Raw genomic sequence first — 24,779 nt, 5'->3', positions numbered from 1 at the left:
CTTAATCATTATATCTTTGATAAAAAAATTTAATAGTTAAAACTCTAAAGTATAAGATACTCGAAGCATAGTAGAAAATTTCTAGCTCGAGTTGATATCCTAAAATACTGTGGCAAAATGAAACTTCTCTTTAACTCTGGATGCGGTCTTAGTTCAAACTAACTTTGTTTAATAAGAATCGTAAATTAAAAAAGATGTTTCTATTCAGTTAAATAAATGATTGGCAAAATTAAACTTTTTTATTCTGAGATGAGTGATAACCTATTAATGGATCTAAACTACGCACGAGAGGATTTGACATAAGTGTAGAGGGTAAAATTTTTCAGTGTGTTAAGAACACGGCTTGGTATATCAAGTGTCATGATATAAGTTGTTGGACACACTTGAAAAAATAAATTGACAACCACTAATATTATGACAGTTGGTGTACCCGACTATGTTTCCGGCATGTTGAAATTCTTGTGTAGAGGAAAGTTTCTAGTGCGAATGCAGATATTAAGAAAAGAATGAAAACCAAACGAACTCAAATAAAGTAAGGAAAACTAGTTAAAAGAGCTTGAAAACTTTGAGTTTTAACGATAAGGACAAAATAAAAGGTAAAGTGAAAAGTATCAAGATTGATTTTTTAGTGTAAAAATGTGGTTTTTTCGTTAAAGTGAACAGTACTGGAAGCTTTTCGTTAAAGTTTCCTTTTTTATATTAGGGTTTGAGTTTTTTTCCCTTGACATAACACCAAATTATCGTCTTTATATTTTACAAAATGTACTTTTAAGTGCAAGATCTCTTTAATTCAGGTTTAAACACAAGCAGATTAAATACTCGTATTTTCAATCTTGGAAATCGATTCTCTTTGAAAATTAAGAAGTGTTTAAGAAAATTTTGTTGCTTTATGATGCTTTTCACTGACTTGTGGTTCTATCAGTTTGATGTTGGATTTATCCAATATAAATTAATCTTTAAGTGATCTACTACATGTAATAAGAATGTAATATTGGTGAATAATGTTGATTGTGATTTGATCTATTAAGGATATCAATCCTATATAAGGTGTCTTATATTGGAAATAGAATTGATGAAATTCTTAATTGAATATGATTATGATACTTAACTTGGAGGCTAAGAAAGTTTGTTTAGTTTTCCTTTATGGATAGAAACCCTAGCTTTTAGCGTATATATAAAAACACTGGTCCCTATAAGCCTCATAACACATAACATAATGCTTCCCATAGGGTAGTTGTATCCGGCTAGGTGTTTGTTGAAGATCTTGGTGTTGCTGTGCCTTTCTCCTTCCTTGCTCAAGTACCATGATTACAACGGGAATCAGGTTTGCCACTCCTTTGTTTGTATTTTAATTGTATAATCATTTAAGGCTAACATTTGAGACTTTCTTTAAAGTGAGCTTATCAAAAATCTCATTTCTCAACTAATCACTTTTGAATCAAACATAGCCTTATACATCATAGTTTTGATTGAAAGAAAAATTTTGTCCTAATTAAGAACATCTGAGAATATTTGAGCATACGAACATACATAATAACTCTTAAAGTAAGCAAGTGCTCAAAACAATTTTATAACCCATGACTTTCAAAGCCCAATGAATGGTGAACCATAAGACTCTTTACAAATTAAAGAGAAGTAGAGACAGAGTTTTCATTATTGTTGAAGTTCATCATTGATTACACAAGTGATTCACCCATGCGGCCTTTAAGTTCACTCCGAGCTCCTTGAATGTTTCCTTGTGTTTGTGTTCTTCTCTCCTTCATTGGTTGCTTTTTTGTTTCTCTGTTGCTCCTTGAGGATTTGAGGAAAGGAATCTCCAAAGATTCCAAGATTGAAAGCATCTAAGTCTCCACACCAAGGATGAGGTGTGAAGAAGAGATGGAATGACTTGGATGAAGAAAGATTGCTAGCTATACTTCACCCCAAGTGGTCGGTTATAAAGAGAGAAGGAGAGAGTTTGTGCCTCCAAACTTTCTCTCAAAAGAGCCCTAATGAAAGAAAGGCTATAAGGTCACTTTTATACCTCCTTCATTTGAGTGACAAACTTGTAAATAAGGCACTCTCCTTAGCATGGCCAACCTCCTTTTAGCTAGGTTAATTGCTCATTTCATTTTAGTTGTCATACAACTAAACTCTATGTGTCTTGTGGACCAAAACCTGTTTAGGTCCCAAAACTAATTAATTAATCTTGATCATGCTCGATTAAACTATTTAATTGTTAAGCCATCTCATTGACATTCCTTACTCGATGTACAATCCATTAGGTTCCAATTAGTGAGACAGTGGGCGATTTTCACTTTTAACAATCCATTATGAATTGATACTAACTTTCAGTTCCCCATTTGATGAAGATTAGTGTTTTCTAATCTTCAGAGCTTCCACAAACCATGAGTGACAACTAGCAGTATGTCATGGCTACCCAAGTTAAGTAGGATTGGTTGGAGAACCTACCTAGTTACAACTACAATGCAATACGGTCCTTCTCTAATTAAATACTCTTGATCACATTGTTTAATCGATAGTTTTTTTTCGTGTCTATTATCCAATGTAATACCTCTTTGTATGATTTTATTGAATATGATTTGGAACATTCTTCCTAAGTCATATTCATATGCTTTGACCAAACACTACCGAATCATATTTTAGAGTATTCTCCTTTTACCATAGAAGGTTAGAGATCCTTTATTGTGCATTCACTGTTCACATGCATACATGATTAGATAGCTTAACCCCAACAATGTCGTAGACACTCGCAATGAAATGTCTTTATCACAATCAAGGATTAAGTACCTAACCACTAGACAACTATGATGCCTTAGGTCAAAAGACTACTTTGCATTATTGCAATTTATGAATTGTTAGAACTCTCTTTTGATCATTGTTCAGCGTACTTGATACCTTTAAGTACCTATGTGTTTGTCTTAGAGTCTAACAATTAAGACTAGTTTGATATTGTTGTGCTTTTTATAAAATCTGCTTCTACTATAATATGAGAGTTAACAATTGTAAAATAAAGCAGTTGGGTGTTTGATAACTTCTTTTGTAAAAGTGTTTTTAACAAAAAAAAAAAAAGCAATGCTCGAGTGTTTGGTAACTTTTGTATAAAACTACTGTAATTATGTTAAATGACTAAAAAATATATGATGTTAGATAGAATATAAATATCTTATTTTTTATTTATAATATATTTAATTATAATATCTCTCTAGAAATCTCTTGTCCCATCATCTTTATTTCATTATAGTGTCTCTTTGAACTCTCTTCTCCTTGTTTTTTTCCATCTTCTTCGTTTCTTTATTTTCTCCGTCTTCTTCATCTAGCCAAGGTTAGTCAAATTCACAGTTTCTCCAATCCGATCAAGATGAAGATGTTGACGACGACGACATGGAGGGGTTTAGGTGGTTTGGGCGTTGCGTGTTTAGGGGAGGTGGGTGGGATTTGGGTTAGTGAAGGTTAGTTTCCTCGGAGATGACAAGGTTGAAGGATGGGAAGAACAAGAAGAACATGAAGATGAGAAACAAGAGAAACAAGAGGAACAGGAAAGCGAAAATAGATCGGTGTTTCACTAGATGCAGAGGAGAAGTCTGAATCCAAGGCTTCGACGGAGTCTTTGATCTAGGTGCAGGATCATTGGCTGCGGAGTTTCTGATGAAGAGAAGAAATCTGAAATCAAATTACTCAGACTGGGGAATGGCGGTGGAAAGCAGAGCTGGGAGGAAAGAAGGAGAGAGATGGTAAGATCGACAGTTTTGAAAAATTTACTTAATGATACTGTTCACCCGCCTTTTGGGATTAATAGTCGGCTTTACAAACTCGGTTTTGCAGCTTTGAATTTTTAGATTTTTTTGTTTTTGTTTTTAATTTTTTTCACCTAGAATTATGAAAAAATCTTGAAATTGAATGTTTACCGTACATAAAAAAAGCTTCGCAGCATTTTTTGATATCTGTTTTGTATATAATTAAGCAGTACCAAACTAGTACTCAATGACTTGAGATTAGTCATACTCTTTCTTGTGTTCACATAACACATACTTTAGTAGATTGTCAATGCCTAATTGGTAGTTCTATAGCAAAGAATATTTTAGAAATGAACAAAAGAGAAATGTATCGTTAATCTAACTTGCTTAGATCACTTCTCTCTTAGGTTGAATACATTCATTGAGTACCAAACTAGTACTCAATGACTTGAGATTAGTCATACTCTTGCTTGTGTTCACATAACACATACTTTAGTAGATTGTCAATGCCTAATTGGTAGTTCTATGGCAAAGAATATTTTAGAAATGAACAAAAGAGAAATGTATCGTTAATCTAACTTGCTTAGATCACTTCTCTCTTAGGTTGAATACATTCCTTGAATTCTGTTATTCCTTAAACATATGATACAATAAATAGTGATTAGCAGTAAGCTTTACCCTTCCATTAAACAAGTAAGAGTTTAACATTATAACTATTCCAAAGCTATTACATCAAATAAGTGACTTTAGGGCATACTTCCAACAATTGATCTGTTAAAAGAGTCAAGGTTTACAACTGGAATTTTATTCCAATTCTATTGTCAGCGTGCATGGACGGTTTTGTTTTAGTTGATCATATGCAATGCGCTTTTCGGTTGGAAATACATCCCACACAGGCACAAAGCAGTATCTCAAGTAATGGGTATTGCCTATTCACTCCCAAAGGTGTATTTTTTGAGCTGAGTGACATAAATCAAATAATTGAAAACTGAGTGAATATTTATGAGTAGAAAATGAGGGTAGGAGCCCAAAAAATGAAAAAAAAAAAAACAAGAACAATTCAAAGTATTTACGTACCCCATGAACTACTTCGTAATATATGTGAAGAAACAAACTATCAGACCGAATTAGATAAATAAGAGGGACAATGTTCAAACTTTTTTAACTCTAATGTTTGCACAAGAAAAGCATATCTCCGGACCAAAATGTGATCAAATCAAAACTTCAGTAATTATGGTACATATATTTCTCTCTGGTCTTCAACTCGTTCTCAAAGTTTGATTCATAAATGATTCATGTCTCGACCCATATTCTTATTTTGGAGTCGGAATCTTGATATAGAGGATTGTATGCATAGAGAAATGGTGAAAATTTCTTTGTAGTTCGTCCAAGACTTCTACCGAAGAAAATAGGCGACGTCAATATCATTATGTAAATCATGTAGTAAGTAGATGATAATGCTTAATTTGTCTACTGAATTCTTTCTTAATTTTTTTTTATCAATGAAAAATGTGTATTTTTTTACCAAGTTCGGTAATTCTAAAGTAATGAGCACAATCTAAACCAAACCAAATCAAAACGAGGCAATATACCTCACATCAATCCTTGCTGATCTTCATTCATTTGGTCGGAGAGATTTTTCTCATGATGTGGTTTCTATGCAAGGATTTCGACCATAGGAAACCAAGGTTGCAGGATAATGGGCGACATCAATATGAGGAGCTAAGAAAATGGTGCGAGGATTGCGATGGTGTGATCCATCATATGTATAGGGTTGCATATGAGGAACCAAAAGTTTAGGAGATAGAAGAATAAAGGATTGCAATGGTGTGGCCCTCCTAGATTAAAAAAAAAAAAAAAAAAAAAAAAAAAGGTTAAGCAATAAAGGACAAATGAATAAAGGAGTGAGATAGGGATTGTGAAACACAAAAGATTAAAGGTATATAAATCGTGAAGGAAGAAACAGGAAAGAAGTTGGTAGGTTTTTTATGGTTTGTGTGAGTGACTGATGCAGACAAGAAAAGTGGGAAACAAAGGGGATCAAAAGGACGGAGGTCCGACCGCGAAGAAATACCTAAATATGGAACGGGTGGACGAGAGGAACTTGTATCTGTATGGGACATGAAGAGAAGAAGAAAATCCTAGGACCGAAGAGAGAAACTTAAATAAATGATATCATATAGAATTATTACTTCCTTTTGTTGATGTGTGGAACATATTACACAATATATATGGATATATTAATCCCTATTTAGGTAATAATCCTACACTAATTATAATCAGAGATTATATTCATATATTAGATGCTACAATCATGGAGAGTCGGAGTTGCTCGCAAGTTTTGTTGCATTTGATCGGGAAGAGATATTTGGGCAGCAAACCATTCAAGGTCAGTGTCAATTTCCATGTTTTTGTAGAGAAGTAGAGTTATCTACAAATATCTAAATTTGATAATTTTTATGTACTTTTTCAGACCTATTGCCGATATTAAGTACTAGCCAAAAATTTGTATCCATTTTTTATCTGACTATATCCTATGCACTTAAATTAGTTTACGCCAACACCTCAAATCAAAATATAATAAAACTATAAGCTATGATAGGAAACATCACACTTCGAAGCAAAATATCATCGAAGCAAAATATCAAGCCCCTATGCACTTAAATTGTTTTACTCCAACACCTCAAATCAAAATATAATAAAACTATAAGCTATGATAGGAAACATCACAATTCGACGCAAAATATCAGGCCATTTCATTATATAGCCACATTTTATACATTTTTTTGTTTTAGGAAAGATTGAGAGCGGAGTGTTGTGACTTCTTTCTCATGTAATTCGCATGAGTGATATTTTTATGTGAAAATAAGAACTGGTAATTCTAACTAATTACACTAACACCACATGAGGTTGTTATGTTTGAGAAATTATCATAACATTCATTGAAGTTTTACGGGTATATTCAATTAAGATTTTGAGGGATTTGAATTCTTTTAATGAATTTAGGGGTATTCAATTAGGATTTTAAGTAATTCTCTGAAATTCAAAATGTTTCAATTAGGATTTTAAGATACTTTATTAAAATTCTTAAAAATTCAGGTATATTCAATTAGGAAATTAAACAAGTTTATACCATTCCTGGTGTATTCAATTAGAAATTGATTTTAAAGAATTTGAAAAAACTGAGGAATTAGAGGGAATTAGAGAGATTTCGTAGTTTATTTTAAGTATCCACAAATCTCACCTCTACTCTAAAGATTTCGAGAAAATTGAACCAAAACTTTATATGGAATCTCTACAATTCAATTAAACTCCATTAAAATCTCTTAAATTCCCAATTGAATTACTCCTTAAAGACGAATTTATGCTTATAATAAATATTACTTAAATAAATAAAAACCTTTATAAATAAATACAAAAATATCAAACTTAGGAAATGTAACGTATCCAATTCCCAAGCCTAGTTTCCACATATTGCGTCTTAGCTTAGATCTCCCATTTATAAGTGACAATAATTACACCAATTTAATTGCTTTATATTATGGTTTAGAATTTAGAGTTTAGGTAGAAACGCCCAATATTGCCTTTCTAATGTTGACGTTTTCTCATGCGTAATGTGAATCAGGCCATAACACTAGTTAGATGTGATAAAAAAGTAGACCATATGGCCAAAATAATACCAATGTGAAAATAAGATCTCACTTAGGTCATATGATAAAATAATATATAATTATAATATGAGAGTTTTCACTCCTATTATTGAAACTTTTTATCATAAAGCTCAACACCTAATAATATGTGGTTAAGTTGAGACAATATTGGTGATATTGATGGTCAAAATATGTTGGGTCTATAAAGTTTATTAAAAAAAAATGTTAATTAAAAAGGGTACTGCCAAACTGATGAAAAACCGCTCAAAACTGTTATGGCATATATTTAGTAGAGAGGTGCGGCAAAGGGAAGAGTAAGAAATTGGATAATAGACTTGAGGAATTGTATGTTAATTCCCTAGTCCTTGTGCCTTTATAGTAATAAGGAGGAGAGAAACTTGCTCTTCAAGTAATACAAAGTATATTAGGAAAGATCTTCTAGATCTCAAAGGATTCCTACTTTGTCTCTACTTAGGATTTACACAATCACATATTGATAAGAACATATGTCACAACACTCCCCCTTGAGTGTGCAAATACTCAAGTAGACGGCGCATCAAATCTTTAGGCAAATGTAGAAGCAGTTGATGAAGTCGTCTAGTCTAGTCGGCACAAGTAGCGAATGCGAGTCTCAAAACGAACGGAAGAATGCATGGGTGGTAAAACTCACAAAACCTCACTATGGAAAAACCCAAGGTGGGAGAAAAGCTCATAGTCAAAGGAGAAAAGTGAGAAGTTGCATTAACACAAGGAGAAGAGCTCACAAATGTATGACCAGCCCAGGATGGGTGCTTCGTTAAAACCTAGTTAGGTAGCAAAAACCTAGTGGAAAAAATGCTCCTAATCGTAGGGAAAAAGAGTATATTAAGATCAAGTGAGTATACTTCTGGATACTCCCCCTAAGTTTGACAAAAATTCCAAATGAAACTACAAGCATCGCAAGTGAGAAAGTTACGCATACCAATTCCTTGGACAAGCTTCTGAAAAAGGTAGATTTCGGCAATGATGTTGTAAAGGTCGGCAAGGTTGTCTGGGATTGGACTGCTTCACTTCAATCTTCTGATGCTTATGCTGATGTAGGCACAATATGCTTGGGGTTGACTTGTTAGATGTATCATGATCTGGTCGATACATACGGCGTTGTGTTCATGGATCGTTGTTGGGATTCAATAATGGATGAAAATCCCAGGGATTTTGAATATGCTCAACAAGAGTTCTCGACCATATCTCTCACGTGATGAGACATAGTGAGTCTTGGAACGATTCAAAGGTTTCGCAACAAAAGGTTTATCTGGTTAACCTTCAAGATATTGCGGTGTTCCTTAATGGTAAAGACATAACCATTCGGGAACGTACCTTGTGCGGTTAGACAGATGGTCTGATTCAGCGTATCCCACGAGGTAGGCATCATTCCGAAGATCAATAAGGTGTGATCTATTCTGAGATACATAGGAATAGATAAGCCCAAATTCGTAGTAACTGAAAAACGTCTTTAACACCAAATTGGGTGGTGGCGTGTTAGGCGCAATGCTGCTTTATGCCAAAAGATTATCAGCACATAAGATGTCTGATCTAGTGTATTTGAGCTAAGTACAACAAACACCAATGGTACTTAGATATGGCTGCCTCACGTTCCAATATGGAACCTTATGCTTCATACCCTCCGTAAAGGTCTCATTTGCATTTAGCATACAGACGATTAGGGTATACTTGGACGTAACACCTTCTGGGTCTAGTTCGAGTAGTGGACCAGAATACCATTAGAGCTAGCTCGAAACTTCAGGTCGAGGTAATGTCGAGTTTTCTCAAGATCATTCATCTTAAAGTCCGATTTAGGTATGAGTTAGTTTTCTTAATTCTAGCAATTTTGGATTTTGTACACACAGGGGCATATATCCCTAACTGATCAAATATTCACTTAGACGGGTATACCACATCCGTTCGGATAGTTCTGCATTCGCAAAGTGAAAGCCTCTTAAGAACCGAGATGATGCTCTTGTGGTCTAGAGTTATTTGAATCAGTACATGTAAGTTCTTTGGAAACTCCATGTAGGTTCGTATCACGATCCCAGAGATACTACAACCGCGTTTATAATGCTACAATCAATCACATGGCGTATGAAAGAAACCTTGCACCACAAGGCGTCATTTACACTATTTCATCCATCTCATTCGTCATCAATTGATTCTTTTAGTTGACCAATCAGTTCTACGTTGACACTAATCAACGGAACGCGGTTCGTTATCGTCGTTTTTCATTTACGTCGGTAGTTACCATATAAATGAAACATCATCTATGATAATCTCATTCCAATTCCATATCTCATCCAAATTAGTATACAGGACCAAGAACTTCAGGTCTCCGGAGTAATCCGGATTTAATCTCATGAGATGAAAAGGTTTGAGATAGCGATCGAGGGGCGGATTTGTTCATGCCATATTACTCCATTTTTGGGGAGGTGAATCCTCGAACCGAGTGATCTACCATGCTTCTGGCGTAGGATAGATTGATTAGCTAGCCACCACTGTACGAGCGTCGGCCACAATTGTGGCGTTCCTGTTTTCGGGATGAAGGTTCGTTGTACATTTGGTACATTCTTCTTTGCAGGCATATTTGCAGCTGGTATATGTGATCTCGTCATTTTTGCTAGATTAGAAGAAGTGTTTGGTTATACTCTGACGATTTAGATTGGGATTGATATGAGACATAGTGGGGACGTTCACGATAATTCGCATCGTTCTTTAGGAACGTTGGCGTTCTTATCTCCTCCTAACGACGGGAAGTCTGTCTCATAAAAGTGACAATCCGCAAAACGAGCGGTAAAGAGATCATCTGTCAAAGGTTCTTAGTAACGAATATTAGAAGGAGAATCATGATCGACATAGATTTCCATCCTTCCCTGAGGACCCCTTTGTTCTTTTGTATGTAAGGGCGGCGCATAATGGCATATACAACACACAACTAAAGACGCGCAAATGTGATATGTCGGGTTCGTATCTGGTAACCAACTAACACGCGCTTTATAAGGTTGGGTCATGATGGGCCTCAGGTAGACCAACATGGTTGCTTGCAATATTGCATGGCCCCAAGTAGAGATCGGAAACTTTGGTACGTATGACCAATCGATCGCGCAATCATTTGAAGGCGTTTAATGAATGCTTCTGTTGGGTCGTTCTGGGTATGAACATGGGACTGGATGTTCAACTTCAAAACCCAACCAACATGCAATATCCATTGAAAGTTAAAGTTTTCGATGTAAATTCTCCAACTTATCCAATCAAATAAATTTGATCAGATAATTAGGGTGGTGAGCCCTGAACTTGTTAATTTGAGCTACCATTGTGGAGAATGCAACTTATGGACAACAACCACATGTGTGACAAACATGTAGAAACATCAACCAATACAATAAAGTATCTAAATGGTCCGCATGGTGGTTGAATCAGTCGACAAATGTCCCATTTGAATCCTTTGTAGAAAGATGGATGGTCCTAAAAGATGATATGTGTCCAGGTATGATTTCTTCACTTCTGGTGAAAGGATGCCCAAAACGGCGCATCACGAATCATCCTAGATATCCCAAATGTACATCCATAGTGAAAATTCCTTTAGAATCGCGGGGCTTCTGGCCGACCACATAGTGGGCCTGAATAGGTGTAATACACTCATTAAGCATTCCATCTTCTCTAGAATATGCATTTGGCTATATTCATAGGAAGTGCAATATGGTAATATGCTAAGGAATTTTACTCCATTTTTCTACATTGGTTTCAATATGGTAATAGTGCTCTCTAATATCCTTAAAACTCAAAAAGGGCGTTCTTCCAGAATGAATGAGTATAAGGCTTCCCTTTATGGTAAAATTAGTACCATTTGACAATATAGGACATTGCCATGCCCATAAACAGGTTGGATAAGCTTGAAAGGTTGTTTGGGGATGATTAGGTATGAAGCTAGCATAGAGCCAGACAAGCTAACTTCCCCACAAAACATACCTAAGCATGATTTAATTGTAGTCACATGTGGTAATTTCATTAATTAAGTCTTATTCGAGAATAATAGTGACGTCCAAACACCAATCTTAAATCTGAGAATAAAATAAATTATTCACAAAGGAAACCAAAAAACAAGAGGGTTCGCCCAATAGGCATTCCATGTCAAATTTCGCTCTTCCAAATATATTAGGTGGAGCTAAATTAGTCTCACAGATTGACTATGAGAATGGTACTCCTCAACAACATTGGTAAAAGCAAGGAAAATTGCATAACCAATGATCTATTCCGTCAAAATGGAGTTAGATTCTGCAGGGTTGAGGTTCGGGAATACTATATCTTATTTTTGAAGTTTTAGATGCCAAAGATCATGCTTCAGGCATGATATCACCTTTTGGCAGGTCTGATCCTACCATATGTTGTAAAACAAACTCGAAATAGGATTGTGAGAGAGACAGACAGACAGACCTAGAGTTGGGTTCGGTAGGCTCCAGCTGAAACTAGAAAGGCCTGTTTGATAGTCTCTGCCGAAGCAGAGCAATACCATTCGGTACACCTCTACTGAAGCAGAGCATGCCCTTCAGTGCATCTCTGTCGAAGCAGAGCATGCATTTTTGGTGTATCCCTGCCGAATCAGGGCACCATTATTCGATAGACTCCAGCCGAAATTGCTAGGGTACCATTTTCTCACAAGTGTGGTAGTAATCAGATTCAAGAATTTGGTGACTTCCACTGTCTATATTGTTGCTTCAGGAGCAATTTAGATATAGAATGATGAGAAAAGATTTTCTTCCAGTCAAAATTGATCGGATATAAACTTCAGAATTATACCTATTCATGGACGTAAAGGTTTCGATCATATTTTGTTTCAGACAAGAATTCATCTTTGCATGATTTGAAACAATCTATAATGAGTCAAAGAACCATGAAGTCCTTGGCAGTGAGATACTTCCATTTGATATGCTTCAGGCATAAATCTTCGAATAAAGATCATGGCGGAGGCTTATTCAGCTCTTATACACCATAACTGGCTACAATGATTTCGCTACTAGTCGTAGTCAAGTGGGGTGTCACGTCTTGTAACCACATAAAGCAGTTTCTTGTTCGAAACTTCCAAATTAGTGAAATCGAACATGTTACGGTTTGACAATACGTTGAATGGCAGAAACAAGAATGTGATTGGTGTTTTAGGAAATAAAATTTCCATAAACATCAAAGTTAGAACATTCAGGTTCTAAGACATGGTTTAGTTTAAATGGATTTAAGCATGGAGAACTTCAGGTCTCAGTATGAGTGTTGTGTGTGAAGAAACTTCAGGTTTATATGGCACGTTTCCTAAACTTCGGATTTGGAAGTATGAACTTTAAGTTCATAATACTTGCAAACAAACGCAATATATACAAGGAAAAAATATATAGCAATTGAAAAATGCATGTAGGCAACAATATATGGTGATTTAATTAATTAGTGGTCTTCATGTCAATGGGAAGAATTGGGCGAAAAAATATAAACCCAATAAAGCTTTAGACAAGTAAAATTGGTCGCTCAAAAATGGACCAAAGAAGGGTAGCGATCGTGTGCTTCGCAGTGCACTGAAGCACCATAGCCTCACGGGCTGATGTCAGGCAGGCCACGCCTAGAAAATGGGCCGCTGCACGCGAGCCCAAAGGAACAGAAAAAATTTGTTTTTCAGGCTGAGAAGAAAACAAGGCCCAACTGGCCTGAGCACCGAGAGGAAGCCTAAGGACTCGGGTCGGGTTACGAACACCCCAACAAAACCTGGTTGTGCTCGCCGTCGATGAAACCAGGCTGCAGCGCCGGCAAGTTCCGAGCAGAGTCGGACGGGTTTCCATGGGGAAGGGTTCCAAGCATCTGAGGAGTGAGAAATCTCGAACTCCATGGAGATTTCGAAGGAAAAGTCGAAGGGCTTCGTCGGGAACGACGATGTGGACGACTTCCAGTCGTCGGAATGAGCCACGGGACGACTGCAGGTCACCTAGACGACGGCCATGTCGATTTTTCAGATTAGGGTTTGGAACAGCCAACGGCTTAGCGCGATGGCTAATCGATGCGATGGCTCGGAGGTTTGTGGTCAACGGAGGGCTGCAGGCCCTTTTAGCTCACGGCTTGCGGCTCGTCCTAGGGGAGCTCAGCGGCTTGGTGCCGCGGCTCGGTGGATTTCCACCAAAACCCTAGCATATATTTTTTTCAATTCTAGTAAATTCATGCATGTTTACTACAATTCATAGCAATATCAATTCACATAATTCAATGGGATTATGATTATAATGCATACATAATTTATGTAAAATCTAAAATTCAAAAAAGGTAAAGTTGGGTCATGCATTATAGTGAATGTTCATGCCACTAGGACTGTAAAAATATCGAGTTAAAAACCGTTGTTTTGGAAGAACCTGATTGCGTGATGATATTGATAAACTGGTTTGATGTTGAAAACTATTTCTTCAATTTCGACTTTCCATCTCCAAAGCTTGTATCACGTTCAACATAAGAAAAATAAATAAATTGAATCAATAGAAGTATATGAATTCAATAAAATCAAAATTTAATCAATTAAAAATATTTGAAACATAATATTCCCTTGATTGAAGACGAATAAATTCTCTTCGTGTTGTGACCCATATTTAGTAGAGAGGTGCGGCAAAGGGAAGAGTAAGAAATTGGATAATAGACTTGAGGAATTGTGTGTTAATTCCCTAGTCCTTGTGCCTTTATTTATAGTAATAAGGAGGAGAGAAACTTGCTCTCCAAGTAATACAAATTATATTAGGAAAGATCTTCTAGATCCCAAAGGATTCCTACTTTATCTCTACATAGGTTTTACACAATCCCATATTGATAAGAACATATGTCACAACAAAAATATCTAATTTACAAAATAAAAGAATTAAAAACGATTTACAATGTGGAGGCAGCGCGGTAGGAATTCACATCCAAAATGTTAGGTTTGGACAAGAGGAACACAAATCCATCTATGCAATCAACTATTAAAGCATTCATCTTACAGAGCAGGATCATCACATTCCATGCCGCAAAGTTTGAGATGCTATATTGCTATGCACTCTAATCATATAAATCTCATCCTGTTTCACACCATTCATGAATAATTTAAATATGGATGTTAGTAAATTCGCACATATTATACATATACGTAATGTTGAAAAACACTTCCGACTTTCCCTTAGCTTTTTCTATGCACTTCTCAATTTTACGTACATATTATATATGCTTTCGTCATTCATATATGTCAAAAAATACATGTAGCTATTTCATACCAATTTTTTTTCTCATTCTGTATTTTACCTCAATATGATATCTTGCATAACAAAAGACGAAGAAAAGAAAAGGAAGAAAAGAGAGAGAGAAACCTCTTTAGAAACTTGAATATTTCTTGCTGCCTATTGAATTGGATTCATTTGGAAGTTTGGAGTAATATCATCCTTCTCTGTTCTTCTCATCCTTGCCAATACTTCTAATACAATTACTGAGACAAGAATTACGCCTACAAGAAATCCGTAACCAACCTTCCAATCATTTCCTTCACCTCCAATTTTGATCCCCAGAACTATGTTCACAGCTGCAAAGAAGACTGCAGACCTTCCAAGCCAGTGGTGGTACCAATTCCAGTACTTTCTAATATTATTGGCATCCTTGTTGGGTCTTAGAAAAAATGCCAATATCTGAAAATTACCTCTAGTAAAAAACTCAGAAATATGAAATTACAATTCCTTTGCGGAACACAAGTGTGATAGATTCTCTACTACATAAGGGTCTCACATGTAATGATAGGACCCACCGCTTTAGGAGAATGTGTCAACAAGTGTGCTAGTTTTATGCATCTACATAGTATTATTGTAATAAATTCAGATGTGAGGGACAAACCTGAAGGATGCTAAGTACGAGAACAAAAATTCCTATGCCTCTATGCGTTGGAAAGTTGGCTCCTATTTTAGTATAGAGTTGCTGGCCAAGTACCACAGCTGCAAGCCCAATCACAAATCCAACAAATTGAATAATTGAATGGAGATAGTACCACAAAGGTTCCTTGTGCTTCAAGTATCTTGGCACAATTGCCCCAATAGGAATTATTAGACCCCATCCAAATATAGTCAATATTCCATGGTTCTTCTTCATTTGTCCAAAATCACTAGGTGCCTCTCCCACAGATGCTGAGCCTGAAGAGAAATCGAACAAGACGGTTGTTTTATCATTGTGTATGGTTAGGTGGTTGTGCTTGGGGGAACGGCTTCCGATAGCCAAGATGATTGGCTGACGAGCAAGATGAGTTTTGAATTTCATCTGAAAAGCCAAGTAAATTCTAGGTCCATGAAGCACAACAGAAGCAGGAATGCCAGTGAGTGGCAATTCACCTTTGTCTGGTATGACTTGTGACACCTTGGAGCCTTGCAAATAGTATTGCTTAATTCTTACTTGGCCTTTTTTGTTAATCCATCCCACTATTGCACTTGAACCAACCATCATTCCATTTCTGGAAAATCCCATTCCCACCCATCCTGTGGTGTATACAGCAGATAATATAATGTTCACGACATGATCTTCTGTCTGAGAGTACTGCAACAACCAAGAAAATGAAAGAAATAGCTAGTTTGATTTAATTATATGTTGAATATATATAGTTTTGAACCGTATAATGACTTCCGCACACGTCTTTTCGTCCTTACACACCTTTGTTTATTATGACATTTGGATTGAATAAATTAAATAAGAATCGAAGGACAAAAATAAACATGAGTGTGCAGAAAGAGGGAGTGTGCATAAATTATTTCTCAACAGAACCAACTTAACAATGAAATAAAAATTGAGGACAAACTTACTCTCAGAACAAAAGTGTTCCAAATAGGCCTGCAGACTAGATCAGATGATGAATTACTATATGGTGGTAGCATAAAATTGCTCAGATCATTGTCACAAAGCTCCGATTCAACATTGTCCCTGATGATGCTATTAACCCCCGGAACATAACTGTCATCATCAGCCATAACAAAAAACTTGGCCTCCAAGACGAGGGTCAGAATACATAGCCTGAAAGCAAACCTCAGAGCAAAAATCAGCCAAGACCCAGGGCTCGCCATTGGAAAGACCAAAAACTTAGGAATGAGATTCAAGGCTTGAACAGGCAGTGACAAGACCATGGAAAATGTAAGTTGTGAAAGAGAAAGCACATTCAGGAGGTTGGGAGGTTTTAGTCTCTTGGGTTTGAAGGAAAATGGAATGTGGAATGTGGTTGGTGGTGGTGGGAATGCTGGTTGGTGTTGGCAGATGTCGAGTGTTACAGTGGTTTAATTATTATCATATTAATGACTAAAAGTTAACCAAATCAATATTTTCGAGACATAATATCTTTACTAATAATCTTCCAATTCTTGCAAACTAAAACAACCACCACCCACACCACCCCCCCAAAAAAATTTAAGCCACTGGGTTAGTTCAGTAGCGAGGCTGGGGAGAGTGATAGATACAAGTAAACTAAGTTCAAGACTATCGACACCCTCTAATATAACAAAACAAAAAAAGTACTATTTTGTTTTGGCTAGAAGTATAGTAAGAGGTCAGGGACGGCGGAATACTGGATTAAAAGTATAATTAAAAAATAAAAATAGTGCAATTTTATTACTTGGATATTTATTAAACAAAAATATAAGTGATGATTGGATATGAATGATGAAGCACTTTGAAGTCGACTTCTTGTGTATTACAAGATACCATAAAGATACCATAATGAAGGGCTTATAATTGCATTCAAAAGCATCTCATGCCCTAAACCGAATCTAAGAGCAACAAATTACACCATAAGTGAAAACGGGTAAAGAAGTTGACTTGATGTACAATAATTATTGATGAGGTTTTCAGCAATACATAGAATTAGAGACTTCATACAAAAAGTACAGTCAACAAATTAATCACTAGACATTTGGGCTTTTCTTTGCTACATAATGACAAAAAATAGTGGCATTTTTCGTAGTCAGACAGCATCCTTGTAACAAGGTTGTATATCTTCTATTATTTGTCTCAGAACATGAAATAGAACCGGGATGGCTAAGATTCTTCCATAAATTTCATGCAGCATTCAAAGTACTGAGGCAACAATTGGAGGGGAGGGGAGGCATCCACAATCACCACTCACCGCTGGACATGGGATGCTGTCCTTTATGGATGCTTTCTCTTCATATAACCAGATCAAGATGGCCGAGGAAGACAGAGCGTTTATCACCATAAAGATATCCTCATCATTTCTCTCCCCTTTGCAAGTTTGATAGCGAAAGAAAACATGAAAAGTGATTTAGCCAGGCACCCTAAAGATATGCTCCTCACCACTCTGCTCATCAACCTTAACAACCCATTTACTCTTACCACTTCTCCTCTTACTTCCTCCACGCCAATTTCCCTTGCCAACCTCAGTGTTCTTCCCGATCATGGTGACCTCCATTCCTTTCCCTATGGAATTCTTCGTAGACCTCACAGGAACCTTCTTTCCCTTCACTCCCAAATGCCCTTCCAACCCTTTTCTTTCACCAACCAAGTTATTAGCCACAACCACTGATTTTCTAGGGTTAACATCTAGCAACTTCAGCAGCCTTGTGTACTCATCATTCTTGCAATCAACCAGAGAGAAATCAATGTTCTCATAATTCGACAACAGCTCAGAAGGGTTACCGGTCTTGAACTCGACTGAGTCTTTAAGGCCTGAGTCTCTGATTACTTTCTTTGATTCATCAAGGACTGGCTCGGAAAGAATGCAAACCAGTTTTCCTCCTGTCTGTTTTGCAGCAGCTCCTAGGGCTATTGTAGATGGCGAAACAGTTGAGGTCACCTCCACTATGAGTTTGGCATTCATGCCGGCAGCCAAGGCTGAAACAAATTCATTGCTGCCTGGCTCTTGTGTTTTCCATGAGCCACATTGTCTCCCAGAGTCATTGCACTGCAGAAATGAGTGTGAATTTGGAGTTAGCACATTGGAAACATTGGCTTACATTCTTCATTAAGCCTTTGAACAACACGAGGAAAAAGGTTCAAAATTGAAAAGAGGGCAGTATATATGAACATGCCGTTTTATTTGACTTCGCCACTTGTTGTCAAACTATCAATGTGGGCAATTGATGAAGTAACCTTTCAACCGTCTGAGAACATTCAAAATACATTCTTTTACTAAAAGAAGTCAAACTGTCAATCTAGACAATTAATGAAGTAGCCTTTTAGTAGAGAATTTAACATGCAAAATATATCGCTATATTAAAAGAAAAAAAATGTCAAACGTCTGACATGATTTTAAGTCCCATTTATGTAGTGATATTTAAAGGCAACAAAACCCTAAGAAACACAAACGTTTTTTCATAGTTACACCTATTTCCAAAAAAAATTATGAACTAATTAGAAACCCAAAGGACCAACGACCTTACTTGAACAGGATCTATTCTATAGGGTGTACCTTTGTATCTTTGATTTCTAAGAAACCTAAGGGACCAGTTGAATCAACCATTGGTTCTAATGCTCTTAAACAAATTGGAAGAAAACACAAAACAGAGAAATTGACAAAGAAAGAAAAAACATCAATGGAAGATAGAAAGAGGGAACAAGAAAAGTACATACCAGTTTTAGGGTATGAAAATAAGCGTTTGTAGCAGATGCTGCAGACCATTCCATCATCCTCATAGCCCCTATGATCTGATTCTTTTAACTTGTTTCAATTCCAACTTCAATCCAACCACAGAAGAAAAAAAATATATGCAGAAAAAAACAATTAGAATCGAAGAATTAGGACGTGTTTCTTGTTCAGGTTCAGGACAAGAATTAAATCGTTTATTGTCGCCTGGATTTGTTTCTGTTCTACAGTTGATATGTATTTGTCTTTTCTTGTGTTTGTTCGGTTTTTTAGTTTTGTTGGTGACGATATATATACAAAGAGGATAAGCTCAGAAGCAACGAAGCATGATTAGAGCTGGTTATTGACGCGATGGTCATACGGACGTAGTCAAAACGTGTTAATGCCGGAAAACCCTAGAGCAAAATATGCGGGAAAATTAGCTGCTATAACTCGCCTCATTTGTCTATAATTGGGAAACTCATAGTTTGACCAGATGCTTCTTTTTTGGGTAAACACTTGAGTCTCATTTTCGTTTTTCTACTAATCAACAAATGTCGTTTATAAGATTTGGATTGAGGACCTTTACAAAGCACATTTTTATGGTTTATTTTGGGAAAATAATTATATAATATCATTGAAATGATACAATAACTATATAACTTGTAAATGTTGTAAATCAAATTATAAAAGCGATAAAAGGGTTCAGGTGTATGAGAATTGTATGTTCACCTCTTGTACCTTTATTTAAACTAATTCTAACAGATTTTCTTGCCTTACAAGTATACAAAGTCTATGAGGATTTGATCTCAAAATCCTATTGGGATTCTATTTTAAGTTTACACAATCACATTCCTAATTAATAATATTATTTACAACACTTCCCTTAAATATGTACCACTTAAAAAATAATTGCATCAAGTCTTCATGATTAAGAGTTGGCAGTTGTTGTCATCAATTCTTGACAGGTCTGTCAACAACAAGACGTGCAATCTAGGCCTTCAACTACTTAATATTTAAATTAAATGGGCTATAAATTTTGATAGGCCTATCGCAATATTTTTCAAGCTACTATTTAGGTTCTCCAAAGTGGCAATGGTACGAAGTATATATGCTAATCCATTTCCTCTTCTCTGCCATGAGTTGGCTATTGAACAACACTACTCTCGCGCTCTTACTCCTCAACAAAATGGACTTGCCCAACGTAATCATCGCCATATAGCCACCTTAATACAGGCCTTACTCCACATTTCGGGGCTCCTTTATGCATTATGGGATGAAGTTGCCCCCACAACCGTCCATCTCATTATTCTTTTGCTTGCCTCACTCTTAATTGGAATTCTCCTTATTTTGTTCATTTTGGTTTTCCTCCCACCTATTCTCACCTTCGTGTCTTTGAGTGTTCGTGTTTTCCCTTGAATCTTATGTCTCCCACAAATTAAAGAGTCAATTTAAGCCATGTGTCTTTATGGGTTATAGTCCTCATCTTAAAAGCATTGTTCTAAAAATTCCCACCTAGAGCCGCCTAGGCGGCTAGACAGCTGACCACCGTCCTGATTAATGCCTAAACGTTTGAGAATTAAGAAAGAGCGCCTAGACTTGCTGAGGCACCTGCCTAGACTGCCTAGGCACCCACCTAGGCTAGGTTGCGACTCACTTAGACAGAAAATAGATAACTTTCATTTTGCATTTTATTTTTTACAATAAATTGTAAGAGATTTGTTGCATATGTAAATGAACACACTTTATATCCTTGTTCCCTATGTTTTTAATATGTTCTAATACTTCATAATATATATGTCATTCTATTTTGTAATTTATGATGAAATTATATATATATATTTTAAGTATAAGCAAATACTTATTTACACGAAATATAATAGATTTACTTAAATTCGCCTAGTCCTAAGTGCCCGCCTAGGCCCCATCTAGCTACCTAGGAGCTAGGCCCCAGCCCGTCATTCGACTAGCGCCTAACGTCTTTTAAAACCTTGCATAAAAGTATAGGTGTCTTGATCCCCAAATAGGTCGTGTTGACGTGTCACATCATGTTATTTGTAATCAAATTTATTTTTCCTATAATGAGTTGCAAGTACAACACACTCTGGAGTAAACTGAGCTTCCTATCCAAGATACCATGAAGAAAGTTGAATTTTCACCATAAAACCAAATGGCTATATGAGGAGTAGCTAATTACTTATAGGTTATATATAGTCCTTATCATAAAAGTTATAGGTGTCTTGATCCTTAAACAGGTTGTGATGATGTGTTGCGCCATATATTTTTAATGAAATTTATATTTCATGTAAGGACTTGTAGGTATAACGCTCACCGAAGTACATTGAGTTGTTGAGATGAATCTCACATTGGTGAGAGAAGAGACCTTGCATGTGCTTATAAGTAGTTAGGTTACTCTCTATATTTCCAATTGGTTTTATGATGGAACCTCAGCTTCCTTATGGTATCAGAGCAAGTTGTCTTACATGTGAAGCCCAAGGGACCTTGCATGTGTTTATAAATAGTTGGGCTACTTTCCATATTGCTAATTGGTTTTATGGTGGAACCTCAACTTCCTTAATTATGAGCTTCCTATCCAACCTCTCGCTACCCTAAATTGTTGTTCTGATACCGTGAAGAAAGTTGAATTTTCACAATAAAACCAAATAGCTATATGAGGAGTAGTTAGTTACTTATAATGACATATAAGGTCACTTATTTTCTTGATGTGAGATTCACTCTCAACATACAATATTAAGCCAAGAGATCTATTTAATTGCATGTCACATTAGGTTTTATCTCTTAGGTTTGATGGGATCGCTAATAGATGGAAGGGCAAAGAATTGAATAACTTGTGCACCAAAGAACTACTAATGAAACGAAAGGATGGTTACCTTCACACTCTCATTTGCTCTTTTTATGTCCTCATTTTGTGTTCATCCCTTCTCCTTTGATTTATTAGTGCACAAAGGGCTAGAAAAATTAGAAATGAGTGCATGGGAGAAAAAGTGGAGCGCCAAAATCACAACAAAAAGAAGGAAAACAAACAGCCAGAATTACAAACTAATGAATATGTAAAGTGGATCAAATTTGAAATATTTTACAGATTATATACGGTTCTTACACTTGATTTATATATATACTCATTTATCACTGATGAGTTTTTAAGAAACGCATAGAAATTATGAGATTTTCATACATAAAGAGTACAGTGATCAATCCACTAGTTCTCTAACTCTCTCTGGCTATGATGACATACCAACCTCTTCCATAGCCAGGCAGGGTTGAAGTTCATTCAACATTAAGATGCGAAACCAGCATTGCCTGCAGGAACCTGCATATTGAGGAGGCAACAAATACGAGGTTGCAGACTCGAGATCACTTCAGAGATTTGTTTGGAGAGTTCACATATAGAAGACATCCGGATCCTTTCTTATTCCCTTTGCAAGTTGAGACCAAAAGATAACATGAAAACTGATTTAGCCTGGAACCCTAAAGATATGTTCCTCACCACTCTTCTCATCAACCTTGACAACCCATTTGCTCTTACCACTCGTCTTCTTTCTTCCTCCACCCCAATTTTCATTTCCTCTCTGATCACTATTCTTACCAATCATTGTGACCTCCATTCCTTTTCCTATCGGATGCTTTGTAGACCTTACTGGAACCCTCTTCTCTTTCACTCCTAAATTCCCTTCCAATCCTTTTCTTTCACCAACCAAGTTATTAGCCACAACCACTGATTTTCTAGGGTTAACATCAAGCAACTTCAACAGCCTTGTGTACTCATCGTTCTTGCAATCAACCAGAGAAAAATCAATGTTCTCGTAATTTGACAAGAGCTCAAAAGGGTCACCGGTCTTGAACTCTACCAAGTCTTTAAGGCCTGAGTCTCTGATTACTTTCTTTGATTCATCAAGGACTGGCTCCGGAAGAATGCAAACCAATTTTCCACCTGTGTGTTTTGCAGCAGCTGCTAGGGCTATCGTTGACGGGGAAACACTTGAGGTGACCTCCACTATAAGTTTGGCTTTCATGCCAGCAGCCAAGGCCGCTACAAATTCATTGCTGCCTGGCTCTTGTGTTTTCCATGAGCCACATTGTCTTCTGCGGTCATTACACTGCAGAAATGAATATAAATTTGGGGTTAGCACATTTAAACAACACAAGAACCAAGATACACAGCTGAAAAACTAGGGTTTATATGAAATTGTTCTTTTATTTGACTGCTACGACATGTTTTCAAACTGTCAATCTGTACAATTGAAAAGGTAAACTTCAATTTGGTGTAATTTGTAATATTCTGACAATATAACGTGTCAACTATCTGGCAAGAAGTCCCGTTTCGGTAACGACCTCTAAGGGAAACAAACCCATGTGACTTCTTGAATCAATCATAAGTTCTTCTCCACAAGAGAGAAATTAAACGTGAAAATAAAAAATTCAAGGAAGAAAAGTACCAGTTTTAGGGTGTCAAAATAAGCGTTTGTAGCAGATGCTACGGACCATTCCATCATCCTCATAGTCCCAATGATCTGATTCGTATAAATTGTTCCAATTCCTAAGTTTGCACTAACCACAAATGATAGAAGATGCAATAAAACTTGAGCAATAACAATCAAGGACAAGGGATTAGAACGTGTTTTTCTCTCGCGACGTTCAGGACTAGAATTAAAACGCTTAGTGCAGTCCTGGTTTAATGTTTGTGATCTACTGTTCATATATAAACTCTCTCTTTTCTTCTTGTTTGTTTGGTTTGATATGGTTTTTTTTTTTTTTTTTGTTGGTATTGTTGGTACTTGGTAGCATATATAAGAGGGAGAAGCTCAGAAGATCGAGGCCGTTCTGTATGATTGGAGCTGATTAATGACGCGGTGATCGATCGTATCTAGTCAAACCGTGTTATAGTTTCTAGACCGTAGAGCAAAATACGCGGGCGGTATTGACTCAGCTCTCGTTTGTCTAAAAATGGGAAACTCTGGTAATTCTGCTGGAAGCTTAATTCTGGTTGTTAGTACAGGCTTAAAAGCTTCCACTATACCAGTTAGATTTTGCAACATTCTAGTTTAGGGCTTCTAACATTTGCACTTCATTGAGGAAATATTCGTGATCCAAAATACGGTCATGTGATGTTATATTTCCAATTAAATTTTAACATAGGATAACCTTCAAAATCCGACATATCAACATTGTTGTTTACCCATATGAAATATACATATGATATGTGCTGTCAGTACTTATAAAAATTTCTCCACAAAAACGCAACAGACTGGTACACAATACGTTCGAATCATATCGTAGGATTGAAGTGTAATTGACTCTTTTTAAATATGTCCTTCCCTTCTTTTCATATGAAGTTGATTTTTTATATTTTTTTTCTTATAAAAAAATGAAATAAGTTTTATAGAAAAACATGCCCTCAGGTATAACGTTAGTCATCATACAAGACTAGTAACGTGACTTTAGTCGATAAAGAGGTTAAGTAATTTTGATAAGGTTTAACACTTTTAAAGCACGGTAAATTACATTTTACATCTTTAGGTTTGTGTTCAACTACAACTTCATACAACATTTTTAAAAAATATTTTAATCTTGCCACTTAGCATTACGGTCTAGTGGTATTATTCTTCACTTGTAAGTGAGAGGTCTTAGGTTCAATTCTCGTCAAAGGCGAATTTAAACTACATTATTACTAGCATATTGTGAGGCTACGCTCACTTTCTCCCTTTAATATAGATAATATCGTTTGTAATAAATGAAACTTGACCCTAGAGTAGGACC

General features: G+C 36.3%; 3 protein-coding genes across 3 annotated transcripts; all 3 read right to left on the bottom strand.

Annotated features, from left to right (window-relative positions):
- Positions 1-14,076: 14,076 nt before the first annotated feature.
- On the bottom strand, positions 14,077-16,539 carry LOC125468947 (cytochrome b561 and DOMON domain-containing protein At3g61750-like). Its single transcript, XM_048565774.1, has 4 exons — positions 16,237-16,539; positions 15,284-15,973; positions 14,770-15,081; positions 14,077-14,484 (listed from the first exon to the last, which is right to left on the bottom strand). Exons 1-3 carry the CDS (start codon positions 16,492-16,494, stop codon positions 14,800-14,802), a joined length of 1,230 nt encoding a protein of 409 aa, XP_048421731.1. The 5' UTR covers positions 16,495-16,539; the 3' UTR covers positions 14,077-14,484; positions 14,770-14,799.
- A 555-nt stretch (positions 16,540-17,094) lies between these two features.
- Positions 17,095-19,264, bottom strand: LOC125468972. Its single transcript, XM_048565820.1, has 2 exons — positions 19,010-19,264; positions 17,095-18,341 (listed from the first exon to the last, which is right to left on the bottom strand). The coding sequence occupies exons 1-2, from the start codon at positions 19,070-19,072 to the stop codon at positions 17,703-17,705; spliced, it is 702 nt and encodes a 233-aa protein (XP_048421777.1). The 5' UTR covers positions 19,073-19,264; the 3' UTR covers positions 17,095-17,702.
- Positions 19,265-22,409: 3,145 nt separating this feature from the next.
- On the bottom strand, positions 22,410-24,145 carry LOC125468988. The gene is made up of 2 exons (XM_048565861.1): positions 23,459-24,145; positions 22,410-23,119 (listed from the first exon to the last, which is right to left on the bottom strand). The coding sequence occupies exons 1-2, from the start codon at positions 23,717-23,719 to the stop codon at positions 22,478-22,480; spliced, it is 903 nt and encodes a 300-aa protein (XP_048421818.1). The 5' UTR covers positions 23,720-24,145; the 3' UTR covers positions 22,410-22,477.
- Between the last annotated feature and the right edge of the window lie 634 nt (positions 24,146-24,779).

This window comes from the organism of the source record quoted next, unplaced genomic scaffold, assembly GCF_019419815.1.
Source record: "Pyrus x bretschneideri cultivar Hongxiangsu unplaced genomic scaffold, Pyrus_bretschneideri_v1 Contig4, whole genome shotgun sequence".
NCBI lineage: Eukaryota > Viridiplantae > Streptophyta > Magnoliopsida > Rosales > Rosaceae > Pyrus > Pyrus x bretschneideri.
The sequence above is the reverse complement of the archived record's forward strand: the minus strand, read 5'-3'. Positions and strand labels throughout refer to the sequence as shown.

Coding starts and splice junctions, on each gene's coding strand:
- LOC125468947 (XM_048565774.1), bottom strand. CDS start 16,494: ATGGCGAGCCCTGGGTCTTGGCTGATTTTTGCTCTGAGGTTTGCTTTC. Junction 15,974..16,236: donor GGAACACTTTTGTTCTGAGA/GTAAGTTTGTCC, acceptor TGGTTGTTGCAG/TACTCTCAGACAGAAGATCA. Junction 15,082..15,283: donor TCGTACTTAGCATCCTTCAG/GTTTGTCCCTCA, acceptor GGTAATTTTCAG/ATATTGGCATTTTTTCTAAG.
- LOC125468972 (XM_048565820.1), bottom strand. CDS start 19,072: ATGAGGATGATGGAATGGTCTGCAGCATCTGCTACAAACGCTTATTTT. Junction 18,342..19,009: donor ATTTTCATACCCTAAAACTG/GTATGTACTTTT, acceptor TCATTTCTGCAG/TGCAATGACTCTGGGAGACA.
- LOC125468988 (XM_048565861.1), bottom strand. CDS start 23,719: ATGAACAGTAGATCACAAACATTAAACCAGGACTGCACTAAGCGTTTT. Junction 23,120..23,458: donor ATTTTGACACCCTAAAACTG/GTACTTTTCTTC, acceptor TCATTTCTGCAG/TGTAATGACCGCAGAAGACA.